This window comes from Culicoides brevitarsis, chromosome 2 (assembly GCF_036172545.1).
Source record: "Culicoides brevitarsis isolate CSIRO-B50_1 chromosome 2, AGI_CSIRO_Cbre_v1, whole genome shotgun sequence".
Lineage (NCBI taxonomy): Eukaryota > Metazoa > Arthropoda > Insecta > Diptera > Ceratopogonidae > Culicoides > Culicoides brevitarsis.
This window is the reverse complement of record NC_087086.1, coordinates 14,171,174-14,186,267: the sequence shown is the minus strand read 5'-3', so window position 1 is coordinate 14,186,267 and position 15,094 is coordinate 14,171,174. Positions and strand designations below refer to the sequence as shown.

At 26.7% G+C, this 15,094-nt stretch overlaps 1 protein-coding gene across 4 annotated transcripts in view; it reads right to left on the bottom strand.

The window, feature by feature from the left end:
• LOC134832929 (pseudouridylate synthase RPUSD2-like) overlaps positions 1-15,094 on the bottom strand; it is a 228,279-nt gene that overhangs the window by 30,910 nt on the left and 182,275 nt on the right. For 2 of the 4 annotated variants that reach the window (XM_063847162.1, XM_063847165.1), the window contains exons 1-2: positions 14,565-14,683; positions 7,665-8,550 (exon numbers count right to left, since the gene is read on the bottom strand). In XM_063847162.1, coding sequence (XP_063703232.1) covers positions 7,665-8,246 — 582 coding nt within the window. In that variant the 5' untranslated portion in view covers positions 8,247-8,550; positions 14,565-14,683. Of the gene's footprint in view, positions 1-7,664; positions 8,551-14,241; positions 14,325-14,564; positions 14,684-15,094 lie in introns of those variants that run through there. The other 2 variants (XM_063847164.1, XM_063847163.1) reach the window with 2 other exon arrangements.

Here is a 15,094-nt window from a genome sequence, read left to right as displayed (position 1 = left end):
ATCCGCGATTACGAAATTCGTATGATATAAGAATTTATTTTTTTCTGCTGTTGGGATTCTTGGGATTGATTATTGTTTTGATGATGACGTACCTCGAAGCTACTCTGACACATATATAAGAAAAAAAAACAAATAAATATAAGAAACAAACTGAAATAAAAACGAAAAATATGTAAAATTTCAGACATGTGTAAAATTAACATAACAAAAGTCAAGTCGGTGTTTGCGACGACGAAGACGACGACGTACGACCTCGAGCATGATTTTGTACAATTTTTTCTGTTATTATTATTTCTTTGTGTGTACTTTTGAAGAAAAAAAAATTGTGTCTTGATCATTATGTAACAATCAAAAGTTTTTTTTTCGCCTCTCTTCACTTGTAACTTTGATATTATTGTAAGCCTTGAACTATACGCATTGTAAAGTCATTTTGTGCGTAAGTTGTTAAACAAAAAGATTGTCTTGTGTTCGATTCGAAGGAAAAAAAAATCTAATAGTCTTCCTCATCATTTAAACTTTATTTAATAATATTTTTTGTTCATTAAAAATTATTGAGAGGCCTTTTGTGCTGTTTTTGTCTGGGCTTGCCTCGTATTTTTTTTCATGCTCCAAAGTATATTGTTGAAAACAATTTTGTATGCGAAATAAAAAAAAAATTGTTTCAAATTTTTATAATATTTCGTAGTTTAAGTGCACTTCTAAAAGTACGAGAAAAAAAGTTGTTCCCAACTTCAAAGAGAGCAAAAAAATAGTTTAACGTTCCATGGCACGACATTCTGCGATATTGTACCACAAAAAAAAAAAAATAAGAAGAAGCAAACTCAAACCAGTCAGTGATATACTGACACAAAATTATTATTTAATGATGTGCATTTACACTAAACTTTGTTAGCGCACACAAAAGTGTTTCTTTCACGTAAAAGCGTTTATTTTTAATCATCGTGTGCTGTATTAAATGAACACGCCGGAGCAGAGAACGACGACATTTGGTTGTTGGTTTGCTACCACATCGCACACGCGGCGCATCGTCGGCGGCGGCAGTTATGGTGGTTGATGCAAAAATACTTGCCGTGCCAGTGGTGGTAAAACGACTATTTATTGTTCTCGAGTCATTATTGCATTCTTTTGTGCATTTACAGTCAACAACGTTTCAACTGTGATTCGGTATTATTTATGTTTATTTACTTTTTCATAAAAGGCGTTTTGAAAAAATTTTAAAAAAATTGGGAGGGGTTTCGATGTCTGTCTGTTTAAAGAAGTAACTAAGTAAAATGATTTTATACATTTAAATATCGATTTAAAACTAACGATTTAATGAATATTGGTTAAAAAGTACACTTTATGAAATTTTCTATTTTTTTTAATACCGTAATGTAGATAATTCTTATGGTAAAAAATCCGTTACAAATTCAAAAATTTCTATAAATTTATGGAACATCAATTTTGAAGTTAATATTTTACCATTAATAATAATTTGAACCATGGACAATATTTTTCCATTAATTTTTGGATTTTTTTTAGCACTTTTTTAGACAAATTTTTAATTATTTTTCATAAAATCAAAAAATAAATTAATATAAATTCATCAAAATAATTCATTCTCAAAAATTTTGTTTAAAATATTGGAAATTGCCAAATTTCGTTAAAAATTTAAAAGTTTTACGTAAAAATGTTAATAGAACAAATTTTAAAACATATTTTAAATAGAAAGCATTATTTTTTCCATAAGAATTATCTACATTACGGTAACTAAAACTTTAATTTAATTATTAAAAAATTCCGATATACAAAGACAAAAATATTTTAGAGATTAATAAAGCTAACTAGAAAGGAAGTGAGAATACTGAAAGTTCTTTGATTAAATTAGAGAAAGAATTTTGCTAATATAAGCAAAGTCCAAAAATGTTTACCGTAAAGAAAGTATGTCATAAAGAAAGAGAAAGAAGTCGATTAGTTCAACGTTTGCAAAGTGAGGTATATAAGATCCTTATAAGTTCTCATTCTTAATTATCTTGGTCTCTAAGTCATCTTCAAAAGATTATCTTGTAAATTTGTTCCAGGATGATCCGTATGAAATTCAAAAATTGTCCTGAGGAACTTTTCTCATCTTGAAAGTTTTAATAAGTTTCTTGAAAAACTCTTAAAGTGTCATGTAATATTTTCTAAATGTTTTAGCATGTTGCAAATATCAGAGTTAAATTTTTTCAATATATCAATAAGGTTCGATGAAACCAAGAACACAAAACTTTGAATTGTCATTCAACTTCTTTTTGTCCAATGACCGATCAAAGGGAGCTTCTTTATAGTATTTTTTCATTGCCAGTTAGTAGTACTTTAATTGTTTATTCATCTCATTAGCATTGTTATTCATATCCAGACGATCAATGTGCAAAGTAAGCAGGGGCGTAACAAGGGTGCGGCGAGTGCGGCAATTCGCCGCAAAAAAAGCTTGAAAAGGCAACTTTAAAAATCAAAAAAAATGAGAAAAATGAAAAAAAAATTTTTTTTGATTTTATATAATTTTGAACCCAATTTGAACTTATTTTGTCATTTTTTTCTCAATTTTCAATCTTTTAATTTTATTTTAGAGCGTCAAATTCACTTTTTCTATTTTAAATTCAAAAATTTTATCTAAAAAGCGAAAAATTTAAGGAATTTTTGATCAAGGATGAAAAACCAAAAACTGCTTTTTGGATTCAAAGCCGACCCAAATTTTATTTAAAGTACGCATCCATAAACGAACTAATCGATCAAGGGCATCACAGCAGTCTTGAAAGTTTTAATAAGTTTCTTGAGAAACTCTTAAAGTGTCATGTATTTAATATTTTCTGAATATTTTAGCATGTTTCAAATTCGGAGTTGAGTTTCTTCAATATGTCAATAAGGTTCTAAGAAACCAATAATACAAAACTTTGAATTGTCATTCAACTTCTTTTGGCCATTGATCGATCAAAGGGAGCTTCTTTATAGTTTTTTCCATTGCCAGTTAGTAGTACTTTAATTGTTTATTCATCTCATTAGCATTGTAATTCATATCCAGACGATCAATGTGCAAAATAAGGTAGAGGACAAGGGCATCACAGCAGTCTTCGAAGAGTTTTTGCTATAAACTAATTTTCAGTAATTTTTTTAAATTTTTACTGATTCCCAAAAGATCAATTTTTGCATTAATTATTATTGGTTCTTCATATAAACCTGAAATATTTAAAAGCTAATTAATTCTTTTAAAAAAAATGCATTGAAGAATTACTCACAAAAGGCACTCACTCCGTTCAACTTGACGAGTTTTGAATAAATTTTCTGTTATTTGCATCTTCTTTCTTTTCTTATTTACGTACATGAATATATGTATTTTTTCACATGCGATTGTGAATTTGCCACTGGAACTGTTGTACTCGTTACACTACCGTCGTACCATTTGAATGGGTTTTTGTGTCATATTTTTCTTGTCTTGTACACGTATGCTCGCTACTCAACATCCACTAACTAATTGTTAGCGGCAAAGTTTTTTACAAAAAAAAAATTGTATATTTATTTATTTCTTCACAAATACACAATTTTCATACACAAAGCGACATGAATGTCGGACAAGGTCACCACTCTAGTTGCGTTCACATGTTATGTGTGATGTGATGATGCCTTGTCTATACATTTCTCATATAATTTTAACACTTTTTTTTTCTCGTACCTATGCGAGAGAGATAATTATCGAACATCATGTATCGAGTGGATCACGACATCGCAGTCTATGACGATGACGATTAAAAGGGTCGCAATCGCAGTTACAGGTGCTTGCTTCGACGACAAATATAATCGTTCATGACAACAAAAACTACCGTCTTTGTGTAACAATTTTACTATTTTCTCGTACAAAATGGTACACGATGAGTTTAGTTTAACGCTAGAGATATCGTAAAAACAAACTGCCACTTAATGAGATATAACCATCATCATTACAATTTGATGATCTCAGACACTTCATAGTCAGTCGTCGTCATCGTTGCTCGTCGTCGTCGTCGTCGGGTAAGCTTCTATTATTATTATTATTGACCTCTGGATGCCATATAAAAAGGAATCAACTTGATTGGAGTAAACACTGATTGCGTCATTACGTCGTTTTATTTATTAATATAATATGATATGAATACATATCAGGACAGCGGAGCAGCGAGAGGAAAAACAAATATGGACAGGTTGATTGTAAGTATAGCTTCGGAGGTCCCTAATGATTCTTTATATAAATATAGACATAGAGACATGACTTGACGTCTCTATCTCTAGTGAGAGTCATCACGCAATATTACTTTTTTTTTATCGTTTTCAGATAAGAGCTCCAACAACTTTACACGGAAATCAGAGGTAACGATCTAATTTAGGGCGGAGGAATTTTTACGATGATAGTTTTTCCTTGGGAATTATAAAAAAATGCCAAAGTTTGTTTAAATGGAAACGCGAAAGACATTAGGTTTCGTGAAAGTTTATCATTTTCTTTTTTCTTAATGATATTTTTTTTTTTGGTTTTTTTTTATTTATCAATTTTGGCTTTTAGGGCTTGATTTTTTTATAGACGCAAGGAACTTTTAAAAGTCAATTTTGGCGAATTTCAAAATCGATTTTAGAAGTTTTAGATTTTAAAAAATTAATTTTTAGTTTGTGAGTTTTCTAACTAAAACTTCTAAAATCGACTTTGAGCTTCATTGGAAGTCAAGTCTTTCATTAATCATCAGATTTTTTTTACTGAAAATTGTAATAATTAGTTATAAAGTAACAAATAGAGCTATTAAACTTAATTATAAACTATTTTCAGTAATAAATCTGATGACTCATGATCTACCTCTCGAACCCTCTTGACTACCTTACGTCAATACAAAAAAGTTAAACGTTTGTTCAATTAATGATTAAAAGGTTCGAAAAGCTGATCTATTTTTAATTTCAGAGCAACTTTAAGTCATCAAAACTCATTAAGGAGCTAAAATCGGTATCAGCAACGATTTGAAAATTTGAATCAATTCATATTCAATTCAGGATTCGTTTAAAAAGTTTGTGAATGGAAATACATTGCAAATTTTAAACAAGTACCAAGAAAGGCACAAAAATCGTAATCTATACCCAGTGGAACGAAATAATTTTTTTTAAGGCCCTGGGGTCTTGAAAATAAGGCTCTCAAACTTTTACATGGAGAAATTCTGAAATTTTCATTTTTTTGGAAAAAAAAATTTTTTCATTTTTTTTCATTTTTTCAAAAAAATAAAAATTTCGGAATTTCTCCATGTAAAAGTTTAAGGGCCTTATTTTCAAGACCCCAGGGCCTTAAAAAAAGGTTATTTCGTCCCACTGGATACAGGTTTGTAAATATAACTTATTAAGCTTTTAATTTCTCAGAAACACGTAGAAACCTAAAACCATCAGAAAAAAAGTATTCGTCTTTCTGATATTTTCATGTTTTTACGTGTTTCTTAGAAATTAAAAGCTAAATAGCTAAAAGTTATTTTCACAATTCTGTATAGATTAAGATTTCTCGTGCCTCTTCTCGGTACTTGTTAATAATTTGCATTATATTTCCATTCATAAACTTTTTAGACGAATCCTGATAAATATTTTTGACTTTTGTTTCCTTGTTTTTCGGGGAAACACCTTTTAATGAAATTGACGTCTTAGCAAAATTTCATTTTGTCCTTTAGTATTGAATTACCTGAAAACGAAAAAAGTGATATTTTTTAAGTAGCCCGTAGTAATTTAAGTCTATTTATACCAATGTTCCTCTCTATTTAAATTCAAATCCATGCAACGTACTTTTCCATGGAGAATTAAAAAAATATATATATTGAAATTGTGCCATTGGACCTTCCTAGAAAATCAAAAAGCTAACAGCTTTATCGTCATGGCGTTACAGTTACTGAATTTGAATGAAAAATTTCTGTCCCAATGGAAAATCAGCATTAAAGTCGACTAGACAATTAAAGCACAGTTTTTGATTCCCTTCTCTATAGAACAAAATTGTTCACTTTGCGCCCTCTTAGTTACCGTTAATCAATACAAAATTGATAAAAGAAAGGTGTTTATAGCAAAGGATATCCTTTAACAACACCAAAAATGTGCATCATTATAATTTTTTGTATATTTTTTATTTTTTTTTCCTCTTCATATTAAGGCTCTCGGTCGTTTATATCGCAAGTCGAATGTGTGTTAGCATTTACTGCTGCATCGTTTATTTCGTCTAAGCACGCAACAATACAACAAAATATCCCTAACTAGAAAACAAAATACCGCAATCACTAATAATCACACTATTATTACACGTTTACAGTTTTTGGACTGAAAATTTATTTATTTCGCTTGTATATTCGCTTCGTCTAACAAAAATATCGCGCCATTCAGGCTTTTTGCCTGGGTGTTATGGTAAAATTTGGCGTACCTCCGAACTGTTGTGCGTAAAAATATAATTTTTGCATGCGGTTGTTATTACTTGCCACATCATATTGGCGCGTTAAATGAGATCGTTTCACACAGCATGAAGTGAGTTTGGAGTTTTTGGGCGATACATCATGTATTAAGTTTCGCGCGCTTTTTGATTTTTCGGAATTTTATGTTTGTAATTGGTAGATTTAATGATTTAAATGATGTATTGATTTCAACATAATTTTTTTTATATAAAACAAAATAATTAGTAATTAAATATGAATTATATTCATTTTTTTTTGGTTTCAATGAAATTTTGGGAGTCAATGGGTTTTTTTATAATATAAAAATTTTTTATAATTTTATTTAATTTTTTTATATTTTTTGGATGTCAATTTGGAAATTTTTTTGACGGACAAGCCTTTTTGAATACAATATTTTTTTTTTAATTTTTCTTACTCATTTTAAGTTATTTATAAAAAAAATAATTTTTTTTGACTTAAGCTTAAGTTTGAATAAAAGTTTAAAAAATTTTAACTTAAGATCTTTTTGACTTAATTTTAATTTTTGGAATAAATAAAATTAAAAATCAATAAATTTATGACTTAAAATTTTCTGGAAAAAAATATTATATTTTTTAAAAGTTTATAATCAACTTAGTTATAATTAACTTAGTAAGCTTTTGTATATTTCTTAATTTGACTTAAGGTGACTTAAGCAATAACTTAAGTCAAAAGTAGAGTTAAAAGTCAATTAATGTTTACTAAAAAGTTTTTTCAACCATTTTTCTAATTGTGTGAGCTTAAGTAGAAGGTCTTAAATAACATATTGAAAAAAAAGGATTTAAAAAAAATTTAAAATTCTTAGAAAACTTAAGATTGAATTTAAAGAAAAAAAAAACTTAATTGATTTAAAAAAAAATCACTTTAAGTCAAATAAAAAATTATTTTTAGAAAAATCAAGCTTAAGTTAAAACTTTTTTTCAACTTAATATTAAAGTCTATTTAAAGGCTAAATTTAAGTCAAAATTTATAGAAACTTTTCAAAAAAATTATTAATTCAAAAAAAAAATAATTTTAAAAAAAAAATAATTTTAAAATTAAATTAAATTTTAAAATTAATTTTTAATTTTTTTTTTAATTTTTTAAATTATTAATTTTTTATTTATAAATTTTTTATTTTTTTTTTTTCTAAAAAAATATTTAGCTACCAAAAATTCATTCAAGTAAAAGTGAAAAATGCGTAAAATAAAATTTTTCCCTTACCTTCTTCATCGAAGGAATCGTCATGAGTGAACTGGCTTGCAAAGTGTGTTGCGTGTGATGACGCAGCGCCAACGAAGCAGCAGCAGCGGCAGCCACATGATGATGATGATGATTTGCGAGATTCGGCGATAACGTGTTTCCTTGCTGCTGTTGGCTACTCACGACTTGCTGCTGCTGCTGCTGTTGTTGTTGTTGTTGTTGCTGCTGCTGCTGCTGAAGCACTGCATTTGATGTGTGATTCGAGGTGAGCGTTGTGCCGCCATTGGCAGCTGTCGCTGTCGTGAGTTGCTGTTGCGGCGTCAAATTGTGCGGGAAACCGGGATGGGGGGCGTGCGGATGATGAGGCACAAAGCTCCGAAGGGACAACGGACTGAACATCGTTTGCGCTGCCGGATGCATCGCTTGATGGTGCATCGCGGACTGTTGTTGTTGGTGCTGTTGCACGGCAGCTGTGGCAATTTGGGGCTGATGGAAGGCTGGCGCTCCCGTCGGCATTTGTCCGTTGAACGGAACTGTGAGGATTTTTTGCAGTGGCACTCCCATGTTCCAGGGAATGTACCACGATCCGACGTTGTGTTGCATATTTTACGCTGTTTGTTTCGAGTTTTATTTAAATTTTGATATCTCTTTTAACACTTTGCGCTCTTTTCAATCTAGAGGCTTTCAGTAAACATTCATGTTATTTACTATCAATACACACAATATATAGACTTATCTTGAATCTCTTTATATTTATCACTTTTTGCACTTTATATCACTGCATTTTCGTAATAAAAATGTTTTGTTTCTCTTTTTTTTTTTGTTTTTTGCTTTTATTTCTATTGATACCGTTGTTGCTTCTGCTTTTGATGATTTATCTGATGCATATCTCGAAGTTTAATTTTGCCTAAAAGTCGTAAAAAACAAATTATTATAGGTATCTTTTATGTTTTATCATTTTTTTTTGTACAAGGCAAAGGCAATTTCAAAATTGTTTCACCATATTTTAGACCTCAATAAAATTATTTTTTTCAACATTTTTTAACGACTTTTTTGAAATTCAAAAATTAAAAATTGGTAAAAAAAAATAAAATTTCACTGAAATTTTTTTTGAGTAAAATTTAGTTTTCAATTTTGACTTAATTGACTTAAGAAAAAGTATATTAAATCAATAATTTTTTTCTTTTAACTTCTAAGTTCTTTTAAGTCAAAAGTCATCTTAATTTTGACTTATTTAGTAATTTTTTTTTACTTTTTTGACGAAAAAAAATTTGACTTAAAATTCAACTTAAGAAAAATTAATAAGACTTAAGTCGGACTTAAGCTTAAGTTTAAAAAAAATAAAATTTCGACTTAAGCTTAAGTTAAGAATAAGTCAACAGTGAAATAGCTTAAGTTTTTTAAAATTAAAAAAAATCTAAGTAAAAAAAAACTACTAAATAAGTCAAAATTAAGATGACTTTCGGCTTAAAAGTCAAAAATAAAATTATTAAGCTAATTTATTTTTTAAATTAAAAAAATGCAAATTAAGTTTTCGACTTAATGTGACTTAATGATAAGTTTAAGTTGAATTTGAATCAAATTTTTTTTTTATTTTAGAAAAAAAAAATTAAATTTAGTTTTTGAAAGTTTTGAAATTAAGTTTTTCTTAAAAATTTTGACTTAATAAAAGTTAAATTTAAAAACTTAAGTCAATTAAAATTTTAGAATTATATCAAAATTTTTGAAAAAAAAATACAAATTAAGTTTCGACTTAATGTGACTTAATGATAAGTTTATGTCAAATTTCAATTAATTTTTTTTTTAAATATTTTATTTATAGTATTAAATTTTATTTAAATTAATTTATTTTTATTTTTTTAAATTTGCAAATTTCGTTTTTTTGCTCTAATTTAACTTAAAATTAAAAACTTAAGTCAACAAAATATTTAAAATTAAGTTAGAAAAAAAAATAAAAATGATAAAAAATGAAACATTTTTAAAAATTGCCATTTCCACAAAATAATAATAATTGACATGCATCATGTCGATTTGTGTCTGTCGTCGTTGCGCATTCACGTTCAAATAACGAGTTTCTCACACTTTTTATTGCCCGTACGCGAGTCAAGGCTATGACAGTTCAAATGATGAACCTTTTTATAAACTTTTGATGATTAATTTTATAACATATTATAAAATAAAATGAACGTGAACTTTCAGGTAATTACACACACACACATCCACGACAAATAAATTTTGCTATAAAACAAAAAAAAAATAAATAAAAATATTTTTCTACGTATTTGGGCATATCGACGGTGATGCACATCAAAAATTGCACACAAAGCTGATTTTTTATACGATTTTTTTTTTGGTTTTCATAATTAAGTTAAACCCAAATAAGCAAAACCGGTTTGGTCGGCGGCGTGCAGTAGGTCATTATCACACATGGTGTATCAGCAACTAACAAGGTTAATATTTGGAATTTATTTACTTTTTTATCGATATTGCTGCGTTCTACAAATGAAACTAACAACAAATAATGAAAAAAAAAAAATAAAATTAATTTTATTGAAAAGTTTCCTCAAAGTCGTCTAAATTTATATTGCTTACTCCCATTGAAATTGCAAATCGATTCTGTTTCATTATTATTATTATTATTGCTGTTTATATTACATCAGCAAATAAAATTCGAGCAAAAAGTAGTACATAATAGCGATACAACAACAACAACAAAAAGTTATATAAAGAGGAAAACGCATCAAATTTATTTTTGTTTGATTTGCTTTGAGCAACTACATTTTGCGTTTCAATCAACTATGAAATTGCTAAAAAGTGTAAAATAGTGATGATTTATATGTTAATCATAAATACTATTTCTGTTCATTTCATGCATGCATGCGACTCAGGATGAGTAATAGCAGTTTTTGGAGAAGTATAATTTTAAAATAAATTGGAATAATAAGTTGGAATTTTTTTGGCTTGAACGTGAAAGAACGTACGAGAACATTTGTATTTATTTGCTTATAAATAAGCTGATAAATTCTAACATTGATAGATTGCGTTCTTATCTTGTTTGTTTAACATTGTTGATTCGATTTATTTATCACCGAAACCAAAACTATTCCTGTTTCATCTTTTTTTTTTTTTGGGAAATGTGTTACGGAAAAATATTGCATTTTAATGGTGATGATGTCTGTTTTGTGGTTTGGATGCCAAAAAATTGGTAAAGTTTTATAATTTTTAAATAAAAAAAATTATTTTTTACTTTATTAATAATTAATAATAAATTTTAATTATTAATAATTAATAATTAATCAATAATTTTATTTTTTAATAATTAAAGGATTTATAAAAATATTTAAAAATTGTGTAAAAATGTAAAAAAAATCAAAAATTTAAAAAAATTTGAATTTTTGAGTAACTTTAGAGCTTAAAAATTGTAAAAGATTTTTTTTTTAAATTTTAATTGAATTTTTTTTATTAAAATTTTTTAATTAATTCATGAAAATTATTAATTAAAATTTTAAATTAATTTATAAAAATTATTAACTAATTTTTTTTTTATTTAAAAATTCTTGACAAAAAAAAAGAAGAATGGTTTAAATTATTTTTTTTTAAATTTAACTTAAATTCAATTTAAAAATTATAAATTCATGAACAAATTAAATTAAATTTAAATTTATAATAAATTTTTATTTTTTATAATTTTTTATTATTTATTTTCTATGCCCTAAAATAAAAATTATTTAAAATAATTTAATCCCTCGATGATTTTTATTTTAGGGCATAGAAAATAAATAATTAAAAATAAAAATTTATTATAAATTTAAATTTAATTTAATTCTAACATTTTTTATTTGATTTCTATTTAAATACAGTATTTTTGTTTTTTGTTTAAATTTTAATAATTTGTCATTGAGTTTTGAGTAATTTATTAATAACTTTTATTATTTAGTATAATTTAATTTATTTATTAAATTAAAAAAAATTGAAAGAATTAAATTTACTCTAAAATGTAAATTTAATTTAATTTCCTTATTTATGTTTTTTTATTATTTAATTTTTGTAAATTTTTATTAATTTAATTTTTCAAAAATTTTTTGTTGGTTCAAAGGTTATAAAAAAATATTAATAAATTAAAAAAATCACAAAATAAGATAATTTTCATGACTCAGAAGATAATTTCATAAAACTAAGTTCAGTTACTGTATCAAAAAATGCGATAAGACTCGTCGTCGTCCCTTTTTCATGACCACAACAAAACATTTCTTTTCTATCTTCTCCTATCTGACTACAAACGAGTCCCAAGTCCAACATTAGCATTCCAATTCTACGTTTTTTTTTCACTAAACATCAAAGTGTCATGTTTGCCATCATTCAATCCACATTTATGTCACCGGAAAAGGGATACAACTGTTCAGAATGTGATATGAACCTTTTTCTCATCTTCGTTTTTTTTTTTAATGGGGGTTTTCCGTATAAATTTCTTCACACTCTGGCTCCGCATGCAGGAAGCAGACAGAGAGATGCTGCTGCTACTGAATGAAATAAGGCAGAGATGTGACCGAAACATTCGGAGTAAGCAAACAATTTTTATTTGTTTTTTACACGTTTTTTGTGTGTGTTGTAAGAGTTATCTGATTATCTCTATCTCGAATGTAGCTGAAATCAATTCTATTGCAGGAAAAAGGAAAAATACATAGCAGCAAAATGTTTAAAATTTAATAAAAAGGGATCTAAAGGATTTTCGGTATCATCTTATCATGCTCATACATCGCTCGCTCTCTCGTCTATGTTTCTCCTTTTACTCTTTGGCATTTTGCGTTCTTTCTGTTTTATTTTGCCTGAACATTAATTAACAACCATTCAAAGTTAATTTAATTACCATAAAGGTACATAGACAAGTACACGCTTTCGAAAAAAAAAGAAGATTTTTGGATCAATAAGTTAGGAGAAAACACACACAGGGATGGAAAAACTTTTAAATTATTTTTTTTTTACTTTTAAGAATTATTTGATGTAATTTTTAACTTTAAAAAAAAATTATTTTTAAATTTTTTGACTAAAATTTAAGTTTTTTTTTATTTATTTGTTGAATGTTAATTTCTAAATTTTTTTTAGTTATTTATTTTTATATTTATTTATTTTTTTTAAATTTTATTTTATTTTAATTTTATTTTTCCTTCATTAGGATTTAGACCAAATTTGAAAAAAAAATATTTTTTAATAATTTTTGGATAGATAAAAAAAAAGTTATTTTAAATTTATTTTTAGAGGACATTATTATCGTTTTTCAATAAAAAGCATTTAATTTTGACTTAAGAACTTTTATTTTTAATTAATTCATTTCATTGGATTTTTGTTTAACCTAAGTCACATTAAGTCAAATAAAAAAAAACTTAATTAAAAAAATTTTTTTGTTTTCAAAAATTACTTGAAAGGCTCAAAATAATTGAGTTTTTAAATATTTTTAAATTAAATCTTAAGTAAAAATATTTCAGATTTTTTCACTTAAGTTTATGATTAAGTCTTAAGAGCTTTTTATAAGTTAAAATTTAAGTCAAAAAATTTTTTTTCAGTCAAAATTTAGGTCTCAAAATTTTTTTAACTTAAAATTAAAATTAAATTTTTAAATTATAATTTACGTTTTTTCAGGCCTGAAATGTTGGAGAATTAATTTAATTTTTTATAAATTATGTACAAAATTTGAAAATTTAAGAAATATATTTTCTTTTAATTTTCAACTTAAAACGTTAAGTCAAATTTTTTTCAAATATTTATTTTTTACAAAAAAAAAAAAAAAAAAAATTAAAATAAATAAAAATAAAAAAAATAAAAAAAATAAAATAAAATAAAATAAAAATAAAATAAAAATTAATTAGATTGCAATATTTTTCTCAACCCCAAGTAGACATACACTCTCACAAAAATAACATAATAAGAAAATTTGATACCAAAAATAATTAAAATTCGTACATTTTTGCTCATTAAGGCAAGTAATTACTTAACGTTCCATCCTCTTTTCTTTCTATATTTTTTTTTGCGCTTCTTTTCTCCTCATATGTTCGTATTATATTTTTTTTTGTTGCTATTTTCGCTGCGTTGTGGCGTGTGACTAAAAACCATGACTTTTGCTATCATATGATATTGATAGATTTATTATAAATGTCGTATGCCGTCGAATCGAGCAAAAATGAAGACGACAAAAAAAGGAAGAAAAAAAAGGAAAATCAATAATTTTTTTTTCTATTTCACTTAAAGTCACCAAGAGACTAAAGACGCATTGTGTCTTCATTTTCACATGTATGTTTACATCGGAAAAAAATATAATAAAATCACACGTTTTAAAGTACATAATAACAACAACAACAACAACCACGACGACGAACGATGCGATGCGATGAGGAGAAGATTGTTGTGGGACTGACAAATGATCTCAATTTAGAAGGACGGACAATAAATGGCGGAGAGCGGAAAAAGGGGTCTCTTTACTATTATTTTTTATTATTATTAATATTTTATAACCATATTTTTTGTGGTTTTTTAACACTTTCTTATAACCCTTCACAAATATTTAATAAATTTTTAATTAAAAAATACATATTTTATTGCTTACTTTTTTTTTTGCTCTCTGTTTATAAATTTTTGATAGTTATTTATTTGATTTTTTTTAACACATTTTTTGTTGTTGTTGTAATTTAATAGCAATAATTATTTTTATGATTTTTTTTTTATTTATTTATTATTTTTCATTCATCACTTTTTTTTAACATCTTGTAAATAATAATAATTTTTTAAATGATATTCATGCCTTGGTTGCGCGATAAAAAGACGACTGACAGAAACAATTCGAAACTTTTCCTTTGATTCTCGAATTATTTTAATATTGCCGAATTTTTTTTTATATTTATTTTTTTTTTATTTTAATAAAATCCTTACTTTTTTAACTTGTTGAAAAAAATTTCCATTTAAATTCCTGCGTTTTGTTATTAAAAATCTAACAAAAAAATTCTTATCCGTAACAAGAAAAGACGAGATACGACTTGCTTAAAGGCTCCCGACGAACTGAAGATTTTACAGACAAACCGTATGATTTTATGAAAAATACAGACAATGTAACTCCGACTTCGCTACGACGAACAACAAAACACAAACAACGACGACTGGTATAACAACTGCGAGAGTCTGCGTATAACAGAGAGCGTCGTACGAGATTTTCTTGTGAAACAGGTGTATAAAACGACGTGTCGCGAGAGCGAGTTGCTCGTCGTTAATGTTGGCTCCCGTGCAGCTACGGACGAAGGCTTCGTACGGAAAAAATAACAACAGAGATCGTCCTAAGCAACAGTGTGCGAGAGAGAGACCATTCATGAATCGGGCGTTAAACACACATCACGTTCAGTCGTTGCCAAGAAAAATTATTATTATTTATCGTACGAACGAGTGTGCGGCTCTATGGAAATTTATTA